Raw genomic sequence first — 24,374 nt, 5'->3', positions numbered from 1 at the left:
CCAGTGGTCGCAGTGGAGGGCCAAGGGTTCTGTGACAAGTTGTATCGGGGGAGTCGCATCAGGTGGGTGAAGCCGTTCACAGCCCGGAAACGGTTGAGAACGTGGGGGGCAGGAGATGCAAGTTGAAACTGCTAGGCCTTTGGCAATTACATGCAATCAGGAAAAAAAGCAGCGCGTGTTATGAATTGCTCTCTGCCGGCGGACCGATTGGATTCGGGACCCGCCAGTTCTAACCTAATCCCAGATCATAGCCATTGTCGCGCGTCATCGCCCAATCCTTTCGTCCGGGTCGCTCCCCGATCTATCAATTATTTTAGCCCCTATTCACGCAGTCTACGGGGTCCTATCTTACACGTGATCAGCCGGACCGTGCGTCTCTTCGCCCATCTCTCCCCATGCCATGGCTACACTCAGCGCATACCATCCTACGACGCGCTCCCGAACCAATCTTTTTATATCTTATCGCGATTCACAAGCGCGCGCTTCTCGCTATGCTCGGTCCCGACGTCAGTATGTAGACATCGACGACGATCCCGACGCCGGTGAGGCTCAGCGGCTTATCATCGACGACAACTCGGCGAATGCCGCGCTCCACATCGATATTACGCCTCCATGGTATTTATTGTAATTTTTTACGTGTTAGGGTGGTTTGTCTTACTTGTTTACTAACACTTTAGGTTGGATATTTCGGACCAGGTAGAAATGGCTATCGTCGATACCAGAAACAAGAGTACGTGTCACTCCTATACTTTCCGGATCCGATCCGATAGATACCACACAAACTCTGAACTCCGACACTTCATGCTCCCTTTTCAACTCCGCTACTGATATCCGATTAAAAAGTCCTGGCCCTTGACAAGCTTCATGCCAAGCACGTGCTTCCGGGATTCAAGGACCGTTCTGAAGAGGAACGCGAAATTGAGCAACGTACGAACGAAATAACACGCGTGAGTCAGTAAAATTTTCCACAAAACGAAAAACTTTATTGATTGCCGTATCAACTCCGCTTACAGGAGTTTAGACGTTGTCATTCGTTAATTCAACGAATATCCGCCTCGGGCCACACTTTTCCCCCTAATTCCCACTCTTCTCAAAACGATGTTACATCGGCTCGCAATGTCCAACGTGCACTTGCTGCTAAGGTTCAGGACCTCAGTGCCTTGTTCCGAACCAAGCAGCGGGTATATATGCAAAGTCCGTGCTCCCTCTCGCGATTCATCGATCGGATCCATGACAGATTCATCGCCCATCAGAGCTTCAAGGCCGTGCAATCAGCCGCAACGATCAGATGATCGCATCTGGTCTCCTGCCTTCCAATACTACTAATACTTACGATTCAGTTCAGGAGGACGAAGAAGCGGTATGGGGTTAGTTCTTGGCTTTGATCGCTGACGTTTCTAACCCGTTTCTCTAGTCTCGATCACAGCTCTCCGCTATGCAACATTCGGACCCGAGTTTAGCCGCCAGGAATCATGAGATTGCTGAGATTGCGAAGTCCATTGTTTCTTTGGCCGAGCTCTTCAAAGATTTGTCTAATTTAGTCATCGACCAAGGCACAATTTTGGATAGTGTGGAGTATAACATTCAACAAACAGCGATTCATATGGAAGATGCTGTCAAGGAGCTTGACATTGCAACTCGGTTTGTCACGATCCCTTTCCCTTTTGAGCCATCCTATTAATTAGTGGCACATACAGGTATCAACGCAACACTGGTCGAAGAAAGTGCATATTCCTCCTTCTACTCATCATACTCGGCCTTATTCTGGTTCTCATATTCAAGCCTCGCAAGCATTCACACACTGTAGATACCCCCCAGACTGCACCTACACGCATGCTGTATTATGACTAATACATATACTTGGAAATCTCACTTGATCATTTCCACGGTCAGACCCCGGTAAGCCTCAACCTTGAGGCTCTGCATTTATTCAATATTCCCTCGCCAATTATATCCAACTGGATCGCGTGTTCAAGGATACTAGCAAGGTTTTTTTTCCGAACAAATTGATCAATACCTCGTTGGACTCGATCGTATACATGAGGCATACGGTTAATTCCGGTCGTGTCGTGTGATGTATTGTGATTGTTCTTATTGAGGTTAACACTCTGTAAAGGGACGTAGATGTGCCATATGTCATATAGATCAACCTACGAAATGAAATCTTGACGCCCACGATTTCTCAAGTCGAGCTTTATTGGGAAAATCAGTATAGGAAAACCTCGTGTCTATCCAATTGAAGAACGCTAGATCTCGCGTGCAGTGTGGTGATATGTCCAAAGATGGTGTGTTGGGTACCAACCAAAGGATGTGGAGCTCCAGAGTTCGCGACCAAACCCAATATCGCCCGATTCAGCTCGCGCTAGATTTACCCGATGAGCGCTCATCGATTCGGTATCACTTTTCCGCTCTGACTGGGAATGGACCGGCCAAAGTCGGATGTAGGCCGATCATTTTCCATGCCGATGCTAAAAGTAACATAAGCCAAGTGGGATATGCGAATAAAATAATTCAAACACGCAAAGCACATTTGAATGGGTAATATAAGCGGTTTAGTATTGTGCATAGCAAAATCTATTTGCCCAAGGCCAGATAACGATCAAATAGAAAGACATGCAAGTTTTGTGTTCCATCCAGGACGGTTACAGTACCATGCAATTCATCAATAGAGAGATCCATCGGCAAAAGTAATTCGCTGACCAAACATCCGGTGTTAAGCTGCTTGTATTCGTTACCATCGAGTGTGAGTATCATCAACTGAGACCTGGGGTTCGCCCTTGGGTCGGACACAAGTACAGCGCCACGCACCCCTAGCGGCCCCACTACACACCGGAATACATCATGATATTCGGGCAGAATATAACCGCCCAGGAACGATAGGCTCACTAGTTCCCGGTCGCGGTGCAAACACACGCGATATCCCAGGAGTTCGCTAAGTCGTGGAGACCTTGCGGCACAGAGTACCACAGAGATCGGGTTGTCATAATCCAAGTTCCCAGTAGGTGGGACAACCCTAGGGTGTGGGAGGGTAATCTGGTGGCATGGCCAAGGCAGTGATTCATGAGCAACCGGAATCTGAGCCTTAGGCTCGATCTGTCCTGAGTGGGACATATGTCCTTGTAGATCGTAGAACTCGAAGTAAGTTGCGTCCTTATTCGCTCGGGCCACAAAAACGTGCGGGCCCTCCCTTATTTGGACTACACGAAATGCGCAATCGTTTGCCTGTTGTCAAGTTGTAAGGGGGTGTTAATAAGCTCGGGCCGAGTAGGATCATCATGACCGGGGGAATGTGCTGACGTACTTCAAAATGAACAGTTCGCATGGTATGTTCAGGGGGTTGATATGCCTGCTCTTCACTGGGACCCCAAGACCAGACGTCCAGAAATGAGGAGGAGTGGTGATCCGGATCTTTACAGAGAATCATCAGAACACGACTCGAGGTGCAAACCTCAATAGCAACAACAGTAATTTGACCAGGCAATGTTAATTTGTATTGAGGTAATCCATCGAGCGCTTGTGAACCGTCCGACGACGGTAGGGGGCTGAAATGGATATTCAATCTATCAAAAATCCTATAAGTAAATTCTTTAAAAATAGTCTGGTGGTTATAATTTACCTACGAAGGTTATTTTCAAGCTGTAGGATTAGCACAGCTAAAGTTCGGAACCAACCGACCAAACCAGACCATTCGCGAACAGGTACAAAAAAAGAACGGTAGATTACTTGTTCTCTCATAGGTTGGTTGATTGCCTGTGTGAACTTCGTAGCGGCCACATCGCCACGGTCATTCGTACAGATAATCCACTGGTCACTGCCGGCCAATCTGATGCTTGACCATCCCTGGATAGGTTCCTTACAAAGACAGAGGTAGGACTTTGCAGTAGACCAGCGTCTATCAATCTGCGCAGCACGCCAGGTATCTCTTATAAACGCGGGTAGCCCCGAGATGTTTGAGGAAGAATATGAACCGGTTGTCGGGTTCGGGTTCCATATGGGAAGCGATAAACGAGAGCTGGCTATCCGCCAGACTGGGGTAGAACTAACTAATGACCTAACTCGAACGCACACCTGCACGTGTTGAAGGTGTGGGTATTGGAGATTGTTCTGGGGCCTCAGCCAGTCGTGAGAGACCTACTCACCTGTCTCAGTGTCCAGAGATCGTCAAGATCCAAGAAGAACGCGACGTGAATGATAACGTCCTCGGAGACGTTCCCGAGGTGCAACATCAGAGAAATCAATTATAGTTGCCACTTTGGAGGCTAGGCCCCCGAATTTACGTAGAGAATCAAGCTTGAGATGCAGGTGTCTTATTGCGAATTATAGATAGTCATCATTACGTGACAATGTTCCCGATTCAAACCTGCCTCCTTCTCACATTGCCTATCGTATTTGAAATTATAGATACGGTAGTGTTGTTAGCGCTAAATCTTGTTTCGTTGGCAGTGTATGAATGACGACACGAAACAACATCATGAATGGCAAAAGAATATCATAGTTCTGATTAGTGGTGCTCTGCTTTATTGAGTGGCCAATCTCTTGGCCCCACCCTATGAGGCTTAACCATGGCGCAGCAGTGCTAACCGCAAGCACCAAGCCCTTTGCGATTGTATGCTGTACGCTCACCATACCCCTATTACAAACATGGGTAAATTGCTTCACAGCATGGAATCTGGGTACTCCTAATGCTTGACCGGGTGAGAGCTGCTGCTCCGCCAACTGTTTCCGGGGTCCTGCACGCAGCACGTATTAGTAAAAGGAATAATATCCGACAGCTCTAATGAGCATCTACCTTATCACCCAAGCATGGTCTTCTCAGGTCACATGAACATGAATAAACTAAACGCAATCTGCCTCGCGTTTCTTCAGTCAGAACCCGACTATTGGGATAGAAAGAAAAACCTGATTGCGATTTAATACTTATCTCGATCATTAAGCCATGCTTTGATCATTTCTGTTGAGGTCAGGCTGGATGTCTCCGAGATGGGCCCGGCATTCGTTGAGATTTGGGGTACAGAGATATGGCACCGTAAAGGTGAGCCGATCGGCGCCAGGGACTATCATGTGTCAAGTGTCTTTTGATCCAATCGCCTTGCGTCACGAAGCATTTGTGCAATCCCATGATGTATGTACTACTTCCTTATTGGATTGAGAAGCTCATACTTTTGTGAGGGTTGAATCTGACCCAACTGCACTTAAACGCTATCTCCTATTCCTTTCCTCGCGCAGCCGTATATTTGAGTGTAGGGTTATACGCAAACACGAGGGCTGAATATCATCGCTCAACCCTATTCAGCAAAAGGAACACGCTATCAGGCGCCCATTGCACGCTACGTATATCTCTAGATTTTCGGGAGGACCATGGATGAGCAGCTCGGTGACTTGAAATTTCAGTCATTGGAAGAGATCACGGCCTATTAGTTCATATTTCAGCCGAGACATATTGGCCGAAGAAGGCATGAATCAAACGCCCCGGTTATTTCTTTTACGTACGAGGGCTATACTCTAAGCGTAACCAATTTATCTCATGCTAAATCATTTTAATTGATCCACTTGTGGTATGTAATTACCTATTAAAGTATTGGATCCGGTCTCGTTCGCCGAGCGGGCCCTAGTTTCGAATGTACAGGGATTAGTTGTTCCAGCGCTCTGTATCCGAAAATAACCGATCTAGATAGGCTTGTTGTGTGTGTCATTATTGTGGCGCATATAACACAAAATATTGCGAATAAGATTCAGTGAGCATAGTGCCAAACTGCACCTTGTAGAGTGATTGGCAACAGGGGGCATAGTGACGATCAGTGGTGTTCAAAGACCTAGCTAGACCGTTGAAACGAAGGCGCAAAGCAATGGTGCTAATATAGAGAGCCGAAATCACACGCAGCTCACTACTTCGAGCTCGCGAGGAGCATACAGTCGAGCGACTGGGCTAGGAGACGAGAAGCGCATTTCACGAACTTGGACAACTGCAAATCATCGTGTGCTTGAGGTCTGGGGAAACCATGCCACCAGCATCACTCGGACCCGGGCAGTTTCACCCGCGGGGGTTAGGCTCGGTTCCCTCTTACAACTAATCCAATCTTCAATCTACAGCGAGTTGCTATTTAATGATAAGAAAGTCCGACAGGAAATGTGGGGACTAGTTCTAAGTGATGAGTGAATATGCCGCACATCGGTGAGCTAGGGGATCGAACTGAGATCAAGCTCTGGGGTCGTAAAGAAAGGTCCACATATTTGTGATTGTGGGTAAAACATAAATTTGTAGTAACCGCATCTCCCCTCGTTTGCAGCCCCCCCGCATAAGCCGATTCACGCATGGACACCCCAGTTTTATGGTTGTCGCGTGTCACCTCACACCCCTTATTTGAACTACTGAATTAAAGTATGTGGCTTTGTGGCTTTAACAAATGCGTAGCACCTATAGTGGATAGTATTCAGATATTCTAGACAGGAGGTAGCTCAATCAAGTGTTACAGGATAATGCACAGTGTAATCAAGCGAGTCCATTCTGGAGTGATACCAAGTAGCATAAACAATATGGCTGTTTGAGTCTCCGGGGGCTCGATTGTGTCAAACAGAAAGGAAGAACTGGGTTATATTGAGTGGTCGAGGCTCTACGGGTGGTATAAGCGACAAACTAGATGGATAAAGCTAGACACCAAAAAACTGAATTCCGTGTTTCCGAAACCGAACGATTTCGAAGTGTATATGCGTATGATGAGCTGATTCAAACTAAAGGGTCGATCGAAATATGTATCAACCACCACAGAGTTGAGCCTGGCCACAGGTGCTGATGTTTCACGGATAGGGTATGATTAGACATACCACGTTCCGTAGTAAATCCTTATGGTGGCTGTGCCACTTACTCGGTCGAGATATTAGCTAATATGACACGAGCGGGAATCAATCGGCGCTACTTGATTCGCCAGTCACAAACCGATCTTCGTTCAAGCTACGGCTATGGCAGGAGCAGCGGCACGTTCTTTGGTGGCCAACAGGTTTGGTGGGTATTGAATTTCCCCAGCTTTTGCTTTGGGGGCTGATGGTGTGAATAGGTGCTACTGGGCTTCATGCTCACCGCAGCGTTGGTATTCACGGTGAGATCTTCGTGGCCACTGTCCCTGGTTGTATCCGTTTGTAGAGTCTAACGATCGCATAGCCTTTCGCTCTATTCACACAACGGCCACAGCCAGAGCAGCCGGACAAATTAATGATTTTTCCGCACCACCGCCTATCCCCAATCCCCCAACACCTCCCACGAGACTTGCCCAGCGCGGATCAAACCAGCTTAGCCTCGAGACGCCCAACAACAAAGTCGGTATGTTCCATCGTTATCCCGTCTGCACACCACACGTGAATCTCACCCGATCGATCTTGGCGGTGTTCTATAGAATATGTACTCTCTACATTGGACAAGATTGCAAACTGGGCGAGGCAAGGCTCAATGTGGCCAATGACATTTGGTAAGCTATTTTGGCACCTGGTCCCAACCAGAATAAACCCACTCATTAACGTATCTGTCAATGCACTTGCCCTTTGAATGCACCAAATGCGGATCAGGTCTTGCATGCTGCGCAGTCGAGATGATGCACATGGCCGCCGCACGGTACGATCAAGATCGGCTTGGTGTTGTCTTTCGTGCAAGCCCGCGGCAGTCAGATATTATGATTGTTGCGGGAACACTTACCAACAAGATGGCCCCCGCTTTACGAAAAGTTTATGACCAAATGCCTGAGCCTCGTGGGTGGCCTTTTTTTCCGTTAGTTTACGATTGGTTCGGCGGGCTGACTGCTTGGCTCGCTGGTACTTCGTTTTGAATTCCAGGATGGGTCATCTCGATGGGCTCGTGCGCTAATGGCGGAGGGTACTACCACTATTCGTATTCTGTCGTTCGTGGGTGTGATCGTACGTAGTGTCCGGATATTTGGCTCCATAACGAACTAATCCTAATACGGCAATTCAAGGCATTGTCCCAGTTGACATTTACGTTCCTGGATGCCCTCCGACAGCGAGGCTTTACTCTACGGCATGCTCCAGTTGCAGAGAAAATGCGGAGGAATCGCAAGAGTACCTTGTGGTACGCATCATGGTCTTCGGCTTTTTTCTTTTTAGTATCTCACTACGTTACCGAGCAGGTACCGCAAGTGAGCTTCACCGGAGGGCGCAAGGCGAGTTGTGGTTTTCTCGAGATTACTCCATGCGTATGTGTCCGAATGTAACTCCAAAACCGTCACATTGAATGAGCGTGAGAGTTATATATACAGCCAGTCAATCAAAGTCCAGTGTTCGGATACATTGCCAAAAAGTCTAGTTGGGCTACCCGTGAATTAGGCAAAGTCTTATGGAAGCATTAATCGGAAAAAGTTCTGAACGTTCATCATAGCACACAAAAGCCAAGTCCCTTTATAGTACAAACAGAGCACCAGCAAAGGCTGACATGACGCCCACCGAAATCGGTAGCCAGACCGGGAAGCCTACGGCTATGGACGAGGCCGCGTTGATCCTATTCCCGGTCATATTTGATGGGGCGTCCGATCCCCACATTCGAATGTTACGGAAGTAGGTGTGCTGTTCTTTTGGGGAGGCCCATGAGGAGTCTTCACCTGTTGGTTCACAAAAAGACAAGGGCTTAGAAAAAGGGGCACCGGAAAAGAAACGGTAGATCTTACCGCCAAAGAAGGTACTGTTCACGAGGGGAGAAGCAACGATAATCAGTGAATTGTGTTTGGATCGACAAACAACAATAGGATTCTACGCACGAGAAGAACAAGCCACTGATCGAGTTGATACGGTCCGAGTTACGATACTGTATCCCATTGTATGAAAGGGCGAGTAGATCGTTGTAGCTGCGTATCGATAGGCGTGGTTAGATCGCAGGTGATTATCACAGGCGACGAGAAAACCCACAACAGTTGTAGTTGGCCATTAGCCACGTTCTCTGTGGAGGGGATATTAATTCCCCACAACACGATGAAGACGAATGAAGCAAGCTTACCAGGGCTGTTCAATCGAACCAGCATAGTGATTCTGTTCCAAGTTCCAGACTGGAATGCAAAAGAACCTGTGGGGATAGTTCATGATCATCGGTACCGAGGGCAAAGATCGACTTAACACTACGTACCCCGATTCACTGAAATGCCAAAATCGTCGTTGCATCGAACAAGGCTAGAGTCGCAGATCCCATTGACGGGACGTATGTACGCGTAAACTAGATAAACATAATCAGGAGCCGAACTTGCTTTTTTTCTTGTTCGTACCTTCCCCATTGCCGTTGGTCCTCCACATAAGGCTGTGCCAATACTCTTAGGCCAACTATGCCTAGAGCACAAGTATGAAAACACGTACCGCGTGCTGAAACAATCACTCCCAGTAGTTGCTTCCCACCCGAGCATCCCAAAATATCTGGCCCGCCCCGCAACCCCGGAAGCTTACCTCCCTGTTGACAGTAGTATATTTAGCGCCCCCAGACTCTCAATGTTCCAAAAATAGGAGAGGTTCGTGGGTGATGTTGGACAGTGGACTAACCTTGACAAAGTCAAAGTTGGCGTCAAAAGCAACCTCATAGCTGAGTACCATGCTCTGAAAGTTAGAAGTTGAATTCCATAGCTGAACGAATTGGGCACCTGGCATATAAAAATGACGCGGCTGCGGTCAGTATTTTCGTTTCTCACAGCAATGGTTATCTAACACGCACCGCCTCCCGTGTGGTTTGAATAACTACCAGCAGGATACGTTATCCGAAGTACAGGCTCGGCATACGCAGATGCCGAGACGTCTGGGTCTTTGGCCAACGAAGCCGAGGGAAAGGGATCGGCGACGAATGCCATGTTATCTCCTCCGTTTTGAAGACGCCCCTTGGACAGTGACCAACCGAGGCCGTCCGAAGAGGCCCCGGAAGTAATAAATGCCTGCGCAGTGGGCGCTGGAATAGTGCTACTAGGGAAAGGAAGTACGGTAGATGTCGGCATATTGTACAAGCCCGCAAGCGTGGCCGCGTATGTCTGGGAAGCACCCTGTGCAGCGACCAGCTGCAGTCCAGACACAGAAGCAAGCAGTCCTAACGCATGTAAATGTACCATCGTATTCAAGTTTCTTTTCGAGTCGTTGTCTAGGAGGTGGTCGAGAGCGCAAAGAGTAATGCCAAGAAAGGTTCATCTACTGCCTGAGAGATTGGTAATCAATGACGAGACTGACAAACAAAGGCGACATGGATCGCCTCGAGGATTACATCCATCACGGCACAGTGCCCCCATGAGCCATTGAATGCAGAGCTATTTTTATTCTCGGTAGATTCCCTCTTTATTGTGACAGCCTGTGAATATTGCATACGTGTAAGGATTTCCTAACGTATATACATATACTAACATCAGCGGCAGGATCGCTGCCAATGATTGGGTATGCATGGATCCGGAATGCGGATGGTGGCCTTAAGCCGACCCGGAACCCACAGGTAGAATATATTGTGAACAATTCTAGAGGGATCGTATAGCACTGAGTATCAGGGACTAGGTTGATGTCATGAGTGAGAAACAGAACTCAATGGTCGAAAATCGAGGGGGATCTTCAACCTACCCCCGAGCTGACATAATAAGTTAATTGGTACGCATACACGACTGGCGGTATTTATTTGAACGGTCATCTGACGAACACCGCGTCGCTGATGAAGACCCTCCATGGATCATCGAACACCCCTGATTTATGAGTTGCTAATCAACTTGGCGGGCTCTCTTTATATAGCCCCTGCTCCTAAAACTCTCGTCATCGACGACCACTGTCCGACCGAGTGGGGGCGTCTATTGCTCTTCAAAAGCGCACTCCAAGTGTACGTAGCTTTACTGTTTTCCTTCCTGTATTAATTTGATTATTGTACAGCACACCCGGACAAGAGACACAAGCCGCACCATGGACTCTAGCGACCGTGATAACCTTCCTGTTACTTTCGATAACGTCCGTCAGGGGCCACATAAGCCAATTGAAGATTGTGCCATGCACGACTATCGCCGTGGTAGCCAGGAAGGCATTTCGCGTAGTTCTTCGTTCTCCGTTCTTGTCGACGGCGGCGACTTGGACGTTCCTCCTATCTCGCCTCTAAGCATATCTCCTTCTCCGTCCATTCGTGCCGACGATAATATGTCTGAAAGTTCATTCCTGTCTCCCTGGACGCCTACATTAGAGATGTCCCCTGCTACCTCTGTTCCCCAAAAATCTCCGCTCCGTGAATTGGAATCACCCTCGCTTTCTCCTACAAAATCTGATCTTTCTTTTGATCCATTTATTCAGAGTTCTACCGTTTCCAAGCCTGAGTTGCGTAATGACCCATCCGCGACCGTATCGAAACCTGGCTTTCGTACCAAGGCTAAGGGGCTTTCATTCATACTGCCAAGTATTTGCAACTATCGCTCTGGACAAAGCCCAGGATTACTCGATGCCGTTCGTCAGCAAGAAGTCTCTCCTTTGCCCAGCCCGCTAGCTCGAGATCTGCGTCGTCGTGTCGAAGTTGTTGATGACGAAGACCACGGGATGGATATCACCGCCCCTTTTGAAGAAGACAGCATACTATCTGCACACTCTGTCTCAACTCTTACCCCCTCTGAAGAATCATGTCTTGGACTTGACTTGGGACTTGGCATAATCGAAGATGACACGAAATTGAACTCGAATTCCTACTTTTCAACCAGTTATTCTAAGAGTCAAGGAAATAGCTTCGCCGACGATGGTCACGGTGGCGAGCACATTATCGTTGGCCCAAAGATAATGAAAGCCAGTAAAGCTCACAGCTCTAGCGCCGAGCTAATTCCTTCTCCTAACAACTCTCAAGCACGTCAGCAACACCCCGTGTCAAATCGTCCGTCCTCTCATGAGAACTTTTCAAGGAGCTCCACCAAGAAATACCCGCGCAGGAGTATTCCTCTTCCTCCGCCCCACCTCCAGCCATCTTTTGCGTCAGTGCCTATCAGTGAACTGAATCGTGGCGCATACATGCCTAGTTTGCAAACACTGCCATTGTCGGTATTGACTCCTGGAGAAACGGTGTCTAAACGTGACAATTGGGGCACTAATCTGCCTCTTAGCCCATCTGTTGGGAAATTTCGGCAACTCAATTTGAAGCTCTCGACAGTCAAGTCTGCGTCGGTCCCTCGCGAGCTAAGTGCATCCGACTTGTTACGGTTACAGATACAGGGAGTATCCCGATTCCCAAAGTATTTTCCCGAGGGATATCTACTGGAGGCAAGCTTCGCCCGACAATACTGCCTCGAGACTGAGCTCGGTTCAGGGGGGTATGGATTCGTACTTGGCGCACGCAACGTGTATACGAATGCGCAAGTCGCAGTCAAGTTCATCAATCGTCGCTTGGTCCCAACGCGTGGGCTTATTCGTGATTATAAGAACGACATTGTGCCTCTTGAGGCTGTTGTATTGCAGCTCGCGGAACATCCCGGCGTCGTTCGCTTCTATGGGCTCTACGAGGACGCGGTGTATTTCTATCTGGTAATGCCGTGATTTATTTTTCCATGCGAATGCGCTAATCCAAGCGCTTAATTTTAATTAGGTTCAAGAATTACATGGATCTCCTTGGTCGAAGAACGTAAAAAACAAACACAAGGGACAGGAGCATGTCGATATCAGCGACGAGTCTTCACCGGTCGACGTAACAAAAGCAAAGTCGATATCACCATATGCACCTGTACACAGCTCACCGCTTCGTCCACTTGCAGCATCAAACTCGATGCCGAGCATTCCTACAATGCGGCGCATGTCCTCGTCTTCAGCTCAGAATGAAATACCCCTTGGCCCCCGTGGATCGCTTCCATTGTCTGCGACGCGCCCTCAAATGCCGCGTAGAGCATCATATGATTTATTTGAATGTATTGAGCAGCACGAACGCCTGTCCGAGGGGCAAGCCAAGTACATCTTTGCCCAAGTCGCGGAGACGGTTTGGTACCTAGATTCGATCGGAATAACACATCGTGACATCAAGGATGAGAACTTGGTTATTGATCGTGAGTTCAAGGTGTGTGTCAACTCTCTCCAATTTTTTCGCGGCGGCTGACATTGGTCCAGGTCAAGTTTATCGATTTTGGAAGTGCGGTGATTCGTGATGTGCGCAAGCCACCCCTACATACAATACCTTCTTTGGAACTGTTACATTTGCGTCGCCTGGTGAGAATATGTTTCTCACATTCATATATAGCGGACAAATTGATTTTGTTGATTTGCATGCCCAGAGATACTCAAAAACCTGCCGTACACCGCCCCGCCGGCAGAAGTCTGGACACTAGGGATATTCTCTCATTTTTGGTAACTGGGCAGAGCCCATTCCCAACCACAGAGCACGCGATGCACGCGGTAACCCTTGGTTGTACGGGACACTTGACTGTGCATAAGGAGACTGGGGAACGTGGCTGAAATTGCAAACTAAGGCTGGTACTCGCGGCGCGGTTGACACTGGCCATACTCGAATCGGTAGTTTCCCTTGCGTCTGATTTTCAATTTGGTGTTTTCGAACTGCATGACACTCTCTTGCTTTACTATCTGGTTTGAAAGCTGTATAATTGTGCTTTCTTTTACTGAAATGAAAAGTGAATTTTACCAGAACTGTATCCGCTTGAGAGGATTCCAACTAAAGATAGGGGCGCATATAAGTGATTGGCTAAGCTGCCATAGCCCTGAGTCTCGGTATATATTGGGAAGAGTTTCTAAGTGTAGATCACGAAGTACATTCTACTAGTCGATCGAAATCATTTTTCCATTTCTGCTGTTCTCTCTCAAGACGGGCATTGCGTTTCCGCATCCACATCACTTTGAGCAGCTGCCATAGCCCTGAGTCTCGGTATATATTGGGAAGAGTTTCTAAGTGTAGATCACGAAGTACATTCTACTAGTCGATCGAAATCATTTTCCATTTCTGCTGTTCTCTCTCAAGACGGGCATTGCGTTTCCGCATCCACATCACTTTGAGCACGCGTGCGATTTTCTGGTGACCATCTTTAAAGTTCATCACACCGTGTGGTATCAGTCCATGGAATTGTTATACTGGGCTGAACAACGTGACGAACACCTCGGCCGTAGCCAATAGTTTGTCAGTCTCATGTTGTAGCTCGAATCGCCAGGTCGAGACAACCATTGGATCCCAAAAATCCCACCATACCTACGTTGAACTTCTTCGGGGATTAGTGGCATCTGTGTAAATGCAAAGGTGAAAAAGCATACAAGACGAATAGCCAGTATCTATATAGAAGGCAATTCGGGCTCACGTATACAATGCCGATACCATCTCTGGAAGCCAGGTCCTCATCCACACGCGAGGACCATTATCAGAGCCTATCCAAAACGTAGGCACTCGAGGGTTTGGTCTTCTATCACCGATTCGTCCAAGGTCTCCTTTTTGTGAGAGTCGGGTCTCGGTCTTTGGCCCGGTTCCGAGCATCGCCTTACCATTGATGGACCATTGTGGCACGTTCCCATAGGAGCTGTGATGCCAATGTAGTTCGCCTTCGCTATCGTTTGGTATCCTTGAGTCTTGACACTGAGCACTGGGACATCCGAGCCCCGGACTGTGGGTCGCAAGATCTTGGGCCAACGGGCTTTTGGCCATGTTTGTAGTCCTCGACGGGCGGCGTACTCTAAGCAGCCCCAGGAACCCACCCTCGGTTAGAAATAAGCGGTGCTAACGAATTTTCTACACCTACCTTCGGCGCGAGTGAACCATAAATCCTTAGATAGGCAAAGGTCAAATCAACTCGACTTGAAATCGCTGATTGGTTGTTCCTTACCTGGGAGTCCGCGCTCGCATCCAACGCAATAATGCAGTCTACCCACGGCGTAATAGAGGGTAGTATGGGATGTTTAATTCGGCGCCGGCATCCTGTTGCCACGTGAGTTTAGCGTGTCAGCCCTAAGGACATCATGACACCGATAGTAAACTACCGATGGAGAAAGTCATCCTCACCATAAACCGCAAGGTCTCGGTTTCTGTGATGCCATCAGGGCTCCCGTATCTTAATTGATCCTCGAGCCCCTTGACAAAGTTGGGAAGACCGGTTGGTGGAACTGGGTGAATGACGTCAAACTCCTTCTCTTTCTCAACGAGGACATTGTTAAGCCAGTTGAAGATAGGTAGAGGTAAATCACGTAGGAGCGGTTTAACTTCGAGGAAATACTGAAAGAAATTAAACTGATAAGCGAAAATACAAAATAGCAAACTTCCCGTCGCCCTACGTGTTGTAAGGATGCGCAAAACGCCGACCCAAAGATCCTATAAAAGTACCAGTTAATGAGAGAGTAGGGTGCATCTGCGTAATCACCTACCCGACAGAAGGGTCAAGCTTATTTCAGGCTTTTAGGTAGGCATGAGTTTATCATTTCACAGAAGGAGTGATATACTTACCCGTCTCTCAACATTGCGACCATTCTCGAATCGCCGCCCCAGGGCCCAGGATGGTATCCAGGCTACGCATATGCAGCTTTATTAGGAAAAGAGAGGGTTTCAACGAGATAAGGGAGATAGCGAACCTCCTAGCTCGTCACATCCAACTTCGTATGGTGACCACTCGAACCAAAGCCAACGTGCTCGTGCTTCCAGCTCTTCAGCCTCTTTCCTCAATCTTAACCGCCGAGTTGGTCCATAAGACCTTCGTTCCTGCCTCTTTGCTTCGACTTCTTGGCTTTCCAAATCCTGTCTAAGATGTCTAGATATGGCTGTCATGATGGGCTGGATAGAGTATGAGGCACTGAGCCTGTCCATTTATCAACACGCACCATTGGATAAGACCCATCGTCAACGAATCGACGGAATTGATGTAAAGATAGACAATGAGGATCTAACTTCTTTGCGTCCTCGGGACGAGAGACGCGCCGAGAGAAGGGTTCCATAAATGTCTATGTATACAAGTCTTAGAGCTTTCGCATGTGGCTGAAGTAAATGGCGATAATACCTGTCAATGAGACATTGCCCCATTCAGGAGCAGTCGCTTTATGCAGGATTCCACCCAGGAGGTACTGTACGGGCGGTTGAGTTAGCCCGTTCAGCATATGGATGACACTTTGCATACTTTATTGAAAGGAGGGGTGATGATAATATCGAAGTTCCTCATATCTAGGTAAGGAACCTGAATGCGAGATCGGAGATGTTTCAGAACCTCGGATGGAGACGGACTTCCGACAACGCCACTATACATCATCGCCAAAGCCCAACAACTCCCTACAATAGTTGAGACCTGGTTCATCTAGTTGTCCATTCTACTTACCCGATATACCTGAAATGTATGAAGTACAATTCAAGATACCAGTATCTTCAGCCCCTTTCAAAGCACCAGAGGTATTCACCATTGCACGAAACCCTAATGTATCACTTAAAGTCCGTTGAACGGGGATGCGAAACTCATGGCTTACCTCCGCCTGAAGCTGCAATTGCAACAATAGGAAGATCGCGTTCGTCTATCTCTTGAATGGGTACGCCGAATAACCTAGCAAATGCAGCTCGCATTTTTCGTCGTCGACTGCGAAGGAACGCCCGTTCGGCAATGCACAATTCATCTCCTAGTCGTACCTCCGCCTCCCAGTCATATTCCGGATGATCTTGAGGACTGGGAGGCGAATCCACAATTTCACTCCATAGGGAACCCGGGGCTCGGCTCAATTCTAGTATTAGGATGCTAGCACGATCTTGAAGCCATTCAAAGGCCTCTGGCCACGTCCATGAAGTTAGAGCTGCGAGGGCAGCCGAGAGGGTCGACTCTCCATCAAACGTGAACACGGATTCGCCCTTTGAAAAAACTTTAATGCAATTTCTAACCAGTATCATTGACCGCAGACATACTTGGGTGTCTTTCCGTATTGGAGTATCGGGCGATTCCTTTGGATTGGTAGTAGTACGATACGGATGCTCCCTTACTTCGTCGCAATTCGATCCGGGGCCCAGTAAGTACCAAGAGCCACCAGCCACAAAGACCCCAGTCAAAAGGCGTGGCTTAGTAAAGGGATGGTGCCCTTCAGATCGTTATCGATTGTTGGTGTATAAGAAAAAGCAGCTACCACTGAATGATCATACCATTTGAAAGATGATTCCGTGCTACATGGCTGAAATCGGGCTGCGAGAGAAAATACCGAAAGCGCGTTGGAGACGCGAGTGACTTGGCACGAGAAAGTCTTAGCCCCCAGCTCATGTGGGCAATGGACAAGAGGGTAAAGGTATGAGATTGAAAATATTTGATCACGCGTATGACATCATCGGACCCGACAGCCAAAAACAATGTTAATTTACAAGAAATCAAGACCAAGCGAGATTAACCACTATACCGCTACTATACTTCTGTATTTTCCTCAGAGTCCGACAAAAGAGCTTCGTCGTAATTCCATCCCTGCGCTCGGAAATCTCCGCGACTGGCATCATCGCGCTCTGAGCTACTCTTCCGCCCAGTTCTTGACCTCGTCCGTCGTTCCTGAGATCTTCGAAGGCTGCCGGATACTCTCTCCCGTCTGAAAGTTCCACTGCGAGTTCGGCTTCGACCACGTTCAAGTAGATTGGATCCGCCACTTGTGCCCCCTTGGTTGTTTATTTCCTGGGTAGTTCCAGACTCTGTTCGGCCGGACTCCCGTCTGATTCGTCGAGCTTGTTCTCGTCTTGACGCAAATATTGCTTCGACTGATTTTCGGAGATCTTCGTCATCTTGAAGGTGACTAAATGGTGGGACTTGACGTTGCCCATCATGCCTTTCAGTCGGCCTTCCTCTATCGCTTTCGTTATGAAGGGCTCCGGTACTACCAGACGCTTCCTCTCGATCTCCCAGTCCAATCACACAAAAGCAAAAAGAACCAACGTTGCCCCAACAATCGCCTGAGCCGAAGTTGAAGTCCCTAAGAACAAGTCTCCAGCAACGGCAAGTGGAATGGTCAAACTCAATCCAACGGTAACAACCAAAGGGGTTGTTTTAAGCATCGCCAGCTAGTAAGAGGTATAGGAGGTTTATTTCGGCGGACATTTGGAAAGATATTCAAAACACTTACCACGTAAATGAAGTCGCTAGATAGGGTAATGAACATCTGGGGTGTATTCGCGCTGGTCAGCAGCACTTCAGGCAGATAAACAAAACCCTCACATTCAATAGAACGGCATACAAGGCTTTCCTTGAACTCGGAGGCTCGAACATTTCAACTCCAGTATAATGTAGGAGCACCCCGATCGGCCAAAACCCGAGAACGTTGAAGATTCCAACAAATCCGAAGAAGAGCTGCATATTAATTCTGGATTCGTCACCGATCCGTACTTTCAGCAGGACGACATATAGAGCATAAAATAAGGCCGAGCCAAGCGCCAGAAAGTCCCCTGGACAGAGATGATTCAGTTTAATAACACTTAAATATCCGCGGAAGGCATACCAACGATGGCTTGAGGATGAGAGTGGCCAGAGTTGAATCTCGGGCTACCGGTGATGGGGGATTCTGTCCCGGGACTATCCGCCAAAGAAACCAACACACTTCCAGCAAAACTACCCTAAAATGTTTGAAAGGAATCGCAAGTTTACGATTTGAAACCAACCTTACTATCACTGCTCCGAGTTTGTATAGGTTCAGCGTCTCAACACTGAACGCACGACCAATCAAAAGCGTAAAAAACCCTGTTTACAGTCAGTTTCTTTATCAATCGTGATGGCGCACAACGCACCACTCATACTGGACAAGATAGTCGTGCTGGCGACGCTCGTAAACCCTAGCGATGCGTTCACAGTCCAGTTGGCAGCGAACCAAAATACGCAAAATATTGACGCAAGTCTGGCAGTTTCCGGAACAGTCAGCGGAGAATCTCTCGTGGGGGTGGTCACTTCTGGGTCGGTAGAACACTGTTAAAGAATGCTTAAAGGCTATTTGAGTCCTATTTCAATGAGAATACTGACTTCATCGTTTACTCCAGACTCATCGTCATCAACCAGTGCCTGGTATCCCTCCCTTCTACATTCGGATAAGATAAGATAATTTGCTAGAGGATGTACACTCTACTTACACATGGTCTCTTTTTGCAGAGTTCCTTTCCCCAAGAGCATGCTTGGCCAAAGCCGGTATTAGGTAGAGTGCAAACGAGGCCGTGTTCATATACGTTACACTGTGAGGGTGAGTCAAAAATGGCAATATAAACATCGACTGACAAAAAGGGTTTGTTGTAGCCATCTTCAAAGAGATTCTTCGGCCACAGAGATGAGCCAAAAATGACTTCCGAAATTCACGAGGACTCACCTGCGTCAAGAAATTGGAGCCAGTCCACTCCAGAACTACAATAAGTAACAGCAGAAGTCCTATACCATATTGCCTGCGCTGTTGTGCGACCTGTGCGCTGGAAATAGGTTCGTCCCCTGACATGCAATCCTAAAGGGTGAAAGTGGCTTTTCGCCAAGTTATGTTTTAGACAACAATTCTTATGAATGGTGCAATCAAGCCTGATGACGGAACAGCAAGCTCCGAGATAGTAGTTACATAATAGTAGACATATGTGCTTGTATAAGCAATTGAAAAACGGCGCCGCTTGGCTTGGACATGAATGATTCAAATCTGCCATATATGTTTCATACTCAATCTTGGCGCCTGGCTAAATGCACCCACACTTTCCATTCCAGCGCAACGAAAGCATGATCAGATTGGAAAAAAAATTACGTGCTGTATACATATATTTTCTAGCGAGATTTAGACTTTAAGAACTTGGCAACCCTTTGTCCAATAACTCTCTGGATTTCTGTGGAAGGATGATACTCGTCGTACCACAGCCCTCCCTTAATTGTATCAGGGTTGGTTATGTTGAATGCATCCGGCTTTGCGTAAAACTCGTCCCACAGTACTTGTGTATCATATAAGAATGCAGTCGCACCCTTGTGAGTCGCAGTGAAGTTTGCAATGTGTGTAGGAAGGGCAGTATTCCATTTGGCGATCTCGCCCTTGACTTGTTGACTGTAGCCCGCACCTGAAAGATAAGTAGCGAGCTGGGTAAGACAGATCCCGCAGTAATATGGTTAAAACACACCTGGTGCACGGTCGAAAGGAGGGAGGTTTAGGAACAAGAAATTACGGGCCCCATTCTGGTACAAATCGTGTTGAAGCCCAAATAGCATTGGCAGCCGCTCACTCACAACTCCACGGCTGAATCATAGGAAGATCAGTACTCAAAACAGCAGATTTGGATGAGATAGACGAACTTGATATCATTGATACCGATCCAAGTAACGAAAAGTGAGTTCGTAGCATTCCAAGGACACCATGAAGGCCGTTTTCCTGCTGTGGGAATAAACTGTTCTCCAATTTGTTTTACGACTCCGGTGACTTGTTGTCCGCTGACAGCATAGTCCCAGGTGAGAATCAATGACTCGTTAACCTTTGTGGTGAGGACTCCAGCCCAGTTCTCGCCCTTTGTAATGGTGGTCCCTGGATACTTGAGCCCAATAGGATTGGTTGGGTTCGGAACAGGAGAGGTGCTCCGAAAACCAACTGTGGAGTAAGAATCACCACTTTGAGGGGGTTATGAGTCGATCTCAATAATTGAATTCCGGACCAATGGAGTTTTTACTTACAAGACAAAAAGATACTTCACCGACTTGAAGTTAACCCAATCAGCGCATTGTGCTAATCCAAATGAAGCAGCCAGGAGAACAACTTTTGTTGCCTTCATCGTAAGAGATTCCGACCTGGTTGAGGGTGTTGGTGCAGATATTGGTAGGAGTCTTTGTTTCCCCAATGTGATGGTCATTATAAGTACTCTCTGGGCATCTACGTGGCAACGGAGAAACACTCTTCGTGCCAGAGGAATTTACATCTAAATCACCTATAGGGAAGCTGGTGCCGAATCGTAATAATTTGGCCTAATGGGGATAAAGAACGCCGGAAATCTATATTAAATGATTAATTGTAATCAGCCCATGTGGAAGTCTGTAGTGGATCTAGCAAGATGCAATACATCTCAGTAATAGATCCCAAACTTCTAGTGTGGTAGTATTTGAATATAAATATACTGAAACTATGCATCAAGAGAACGCGTAAATATCATTTAGTCCGCCAAACATTGTGCCCGAGGAGTAGCAACCTATCGACCATGGTAACCATGAAACCAATGTTAATGGTCGTGACTACACTTACGAAAGGAGTTGCCAAGCTCCTATCGTAACGAATCCTTACTGATTTATCTGAATTCAACATGCTGCTGGATGCATGTACTATACTAGCTCTAGTATTCCCTTCAATCAGCGAATTATCAATGCAGGCATTATGAAGGGTGCATTCAACCATAATGACTGTTTAGGCCTCGGTAGGAATGGGGTTGAGCATTGTTGAAACAACCGCCGGGACAGCAACCAAGAAGCAACGTATGCTCCTGTGTATTGAAGAATGCTGATTATGGTGGACCGTCAAATATATGCATTGTACGTGATATAAATCGCACTCCGACTAACCGAAGTGTATTAAATTCCATTAGGAGCAGCGCTTTGATCCTCCACACCTGCAGTGGCTTAAGGCATTTCTAACTGAGGGTCTGACAAAGTTATTCCCTATGTATGCGAGTAATTGATAACTCGCTGAAATGAGCACTAAACAGCCATAGGAAACATGCGCAACTGTTGCTGTTGCAACAGTATCCTCATGGTAGTAGCACATACACGCAAATCACAATACATGCCATGTGAGAGAGGATATAGATATGTTATCATTAAACAACACCCTCATAATTATAAAAGATGAGAGAAAGTGTTTACGATTCTAGAGCTTACAGCGGGCCACTGAAATACGAGCATCTTTCATGCACCATATATTTATTTGGAAACCATGCCAAACTCTCGGTTGCTGGACCTCTAGTGGAGATGCACGAATCTACAAGACATGAAATATATATTGGGATTAGCTGTAAGAGGATCCTTCAGTTTCATTGTGAACCTCAAAAGTACGGAAAGTCCGCATTATGTCCCCTGGGGGGGGGTGGTTCAAGCGTTGATACCAAGAACACAGAGAACGTATCTGGAAGACACGCAGAGGTGAGTTAGAAATGCGTGTTGACAAAAACGGTACTGAGACTCTACCAACCATCCGCATATAAAGCGCGGCATTTCTTGTCCAGAAGATCCGTATTTTTGCAATTGGGTTGCACCGTACTTGCGCTTAAGCTAGATTTTTTTCCGGATGAGTACACAGCAGTATAGGGTAGTAGACAATATGAAAGAGCTCTGAGAACAGTAAAACGGCGGCAAGGGCTTGAGGGGCAGTTGTTACCAAGGCCACGCCACCGAGCAAGATCGCATGGCCGGCCAAGGCTTTATTGTCATGTATCTACCGAGTAAGATAAAGTGCCAACTTGAATTTATGTGATAACCGAATAAAATCATGATATAAATTACGGAGCCCGCAGAGAATAAAGCAGGATATTTGGTAGTATAAGCCCTTGGGACTCATGCTGAGTTGTACGCAGTGAATCAGAGGGATATAAACGCCGTAACGACTGCTATATGTGACAATCGATTGGACTCCGGCTAGATCGGCTCATAAGTTTTACGACCTCCAAGTTCCGTAGCAAAATTATCCTTTATCTAGTGATAGCTATGAGGATTTTACCATGAAGATCTTAGCTCCAGAAGGAGGTAACCAAGTTTTCAAGCCTGATCAGTAGATCTCGTCTACCTGATATAGCAGCTGGGCTTGGAGTCGGAGCCCTTGCTAACTCAATGAACCCACTCAAGGGAGACTCGCAGATCAAGACCGTCACGAAATCCACTGATGAGTAGGGTCTATGTCTACAGTGTTCTAATTTCATTACTCACGCGGTGCATACAGGAGACGGACCGTGTGGCACGTTAGAATGTTTAAACGTTTGCATCCTGTCTAACTAATACAGTATGGATTGTTCCGACAAGTATAAATTTGAAGTGGATGAGAAAGTAAACGCATACACGAGCATCCATTTACACGCCAACAAAGCGTTAAAATGTGCTTTGACCTTGTCGAGTGGGTAAAGTAAGTTATCAAGTATCAATATTCTAATCCAATGGTTCAGTTACTTAGACTCGTCATAGATACAGATGCGAGCACGTCTATAGAGTAAAAATAAACGCAGTAAGCCTATTATTCAATGTGCTACTTCATCTTTTGATAGCATTGTTTATGTTCCGTTGCAGTTGGATTGCAACGACCCGCTTTGTGTGTTTAGCCAATTCCACTCCGCGACTTGTCCTCCTGATAGATGCCAAGAGAACTGCCTTCAATCGTGAGTCACAGGGCATACTTATTGTTTAGGGTAGAGAAGATTGAAGACTGAGGCTAATTTACACAATTATTCATCTTATTGCACAGGAGGCTCTCGCCGCAAAATCTGATAACAGACATAAAGGGAAGAGATTGTGAAGTATGTCTAAGTGCATGTAGATAGTCATTTATGTATACAGATTGTAACTTTCTCCATGTTGAGGCAAGTTTCAACTCGGAACCAGTGAGAGCTTGTTCATGTTGTGGGCGCTTAAAGCTGTAGAGCAATGAGATTACGATCGTCAAACGTCACTGAGGAAATTTTTGGCTCGCTTGCGATCCAATAAGATCCTACCATGGACCCCGCTACAAGTCAAATAGCAAATGCCATTATATCAGAAATAAGAGATTGTGGAGAACGTGAGCCCTTTCCTCAAAGTGAAGCAAATGCTTACCAATATTATATATAAAAGAAGATATGGTGGTGTCGCTTCACAGAATTTTTCAGCATACATTCCTCGAGGCATTAAATTTGATAGATAGAGGGAAGGGTAAGCCCTAAGAAAGCTGTTTCTTCTGCGCGCCTAAATAGGGAAGTTTGTGCTTGCTTCCCTACTTATCTCATGTTAGTTATCCGGCTGGTGCATCAAAACCGAGAATTCATCCAAGTGACCGGCTCCAACGGCGTACATCACGTTTTTCTTGACCTTATGGACGTTCGAATTGATGTCAAGGATGAGGGAAACAGCATAGACACCACTGTGTTAGATCCAGGAATTGCCACAATCTGGTGTTCATGTGAGACCTACCTTACGCGGCTTCTTATGTCCGTGGAAGGGCAAATGGTTGGTCCGATAAATCCATTTTCAACCATCGACATCAAACAGGCTCACTAACTTGGTTCGCTTTACCTCAGTGTGAACATATCCTAGCGGCTGTCCTTGGGATCAGGCTCGGAACACTGATCACAAGAACATGCGATAATCACGAAATTGATTTGAGTTTTTTGGGTGGTTCATAAATAATAATCGCGATAAAGTTGTTGAATTCCATCTGAACCAAGACTACTGAGAGTGATCACAGCAAAGTGGCAGTCGTGTAAGGTGCTATTAACATGATCTATTAGGATGGTCAAAGAAGAATATACATATTGGGATAAACAATAATTATAT

At 46.9% G+C, this 24,374-nt stretch overlaps 7 protein-coding genes across 7 annotated transcripts; 3 read left to right on the top strand and 4 right to left on the bottom strand.

The window, feature by feature from the left end:
• Positions 1-400: 400 nt before the first annotated feature.
• RhiXN_06412 (syntaxin protein) lies at positions 401-1,681 on the top strand (the record flags this gene model as incomplete). The annotated part of the gene is made up of 6 exons (XM_043326228.1): positions 401-615; positions 678-730; positions 844-947; positions 1,014-1,181; positions 1,238-1,360; positions 1,415-1,681. 6 exons carry the CDS (start codon positions 401-403, stop codon positions 1,679-1,681), a joined length of 930 nt encoding a protein of 309 aa, XP_043181660.1.
• Positions 1,682-2,574: 893 nt separating this feature from the next.
• On the bottom strand, positions 2,575-4,226 carry RhiXN_06411 (F-box domain-containing protein; the record flags this gene model as incomplete). Its single annotated transcript, XM_043326227.1, has 5 exons — positions 2,575-3,222; positions 3,302-3,560; positions 3,617-3,636; positions 3,676-4,068; positions 4,140-4,226. The coding sequence occupies 5 exons, from the start codon at positions 4,224-4,226 to the stop codon at positions 2,575-2,577; spliced, it is 1,407 nt and encodes a 468-aa protein (XP_043181659.1).
• Positions 4,227-6,957: 2,731 nt separating this feature from the next.
• On the top strand, positions 6,958-8,560 carry RhiXN_06410 (uncharacterized protein; the record flags this gene model as incomplete). Its single annotated transcript, XM_043326226.1, has 9 exons — positions 6,958-7,000; positions 7,053-7,094; positions 7,157-7,315; positions 7,389-7,460; positions 7,558-7,737; positions 7,822-7,902; positions 7,962-8,074; positions 8,133-8,141; positions 8,381-8,560. 9 exons carry the CDS (start codon positions 6,958-6,960, stop codon positions 8,558-8,560), a joined length of 879 nt encoding a protein of 292 aa, XP_043181658.1.
• Positions 8,561-9,468: 908 nt separating this feature from the next.
• Positions 9,469-10,076, bottom strand: RhiXN_06409 (polysaccharide lyase family 14 protein; the record flags this gene model as incomplete). The annotated part of the gene is made up of 2 exons (XM_043326225.1): positions 9,469-9,620; positions 9,692-10,076. 2 exons carry the CDS (start codon positions 10,074-10,076, stop codon positions 9,469-9,471), a joined length of 537 nt encoding a protein of 178 aa, XP_043181657.1.
• Positions 10,077-10,899: 823 nt separating this feature from the next.
• RhiXN_06408 (CAMK/CAMK1 protein kinase) lies at positions 10,900-13,300 on the top strand (the record flags this gene model as incomplete). The annotated part of the gene is made up of 4 exons (XM_043326224.1): positions 10,900-12,486; positions 12,548-13,009; positions 13,060-13,158; positions 13,226-13,300. 4 exons carry the CDS (start codon positions 10,900-10,902, stop codon positions 13,298-13,300), a joined length of 2,223 nt encoding a protein of 740 aa, XP_043181656.1.
• Positions 13,301-14,319: 1,019 nt separating this feature from the next.
• RhiXN_06407 (phospholipase) lies at positions 14,320-19,350 on the bottom strand (the record flags this gene model as incomplete). The annotated part of the gene is made up of 25 exons (XM_043326223.1): positions 14,320-14,621; positions 14,688-14,712; positions 14,772-14,863; positions 14,926-15,157; positions 15,217-15,253; positions 15,307-15,323; positions 15,386-15,447; positions 15,511-15,709; positions 15,757-15,876; positions 15,946-15,996; positions 16,050-16,198; positions 16,245-16,337; positions 16,390-16,762; positions 16,817-16,852; positions 17,307-17,757; positions 17,817-17,941; positions 18,004-18,039; positions 18,096-18,322; positions 18,376-18,490; positions 18,541-18,614; positions 18,662-18,836; positions 18,891-18,945; positions 18,998-19,096; positions 19,140-19,174; positions 19,228-19,350. The coding sequence occupies 25 exons, from the start codon at positions 19,348-19,350 to the stop codon at positions 14,320-14,322; spliced, it is 3,303 nt and encodes a 1,100-aa protein (XP_043181655.1).
• Positions 19,351-19,661: 311 nt separating this feature from the next.
• RhiXN_06406 (carbohydrate esterase family 16 protein) lies at positions 19,662-20,647 on the bottom strand (the record flags this gene model as incomplete). The annotated part of the gene is made up of 5 exons (XM_043326222.1): positions 19,662-19,945; positions 20,006-20,060; positions 20,112-20,121; positions 20,178-20,486; positions 20,550-20,647. 5 exons carry the CDS (start codon positions 20,645-20,647, stop codon positions 19,662-19,664), a joined length of 756 nt encoding a protein of 251 aa, XP_043181654.1.
• Between the last annotated feature and the right edge of the window lie 3,727 nt (positions 20,648-24,374).

The sequence above is a fragment of the Rhizoctonia solani genome, chromosome 7 (assembly GCF_016906535.1).
Source record: "Rhizoctonia solani chromosome 7, complete sequence".
NCBI classification, from domain to species: Eukaryota; Fungi; Basidiomycota; class Agaricomycetes; order Cantharellales; family Ceratobasidiaceae; genus Rhizoctonia; species Rhizoctonia solani.
Note: the sequence above shows the minus strand (reverse complement) of the source record. Positions and strands in the feature narration are given on the sequence as shown.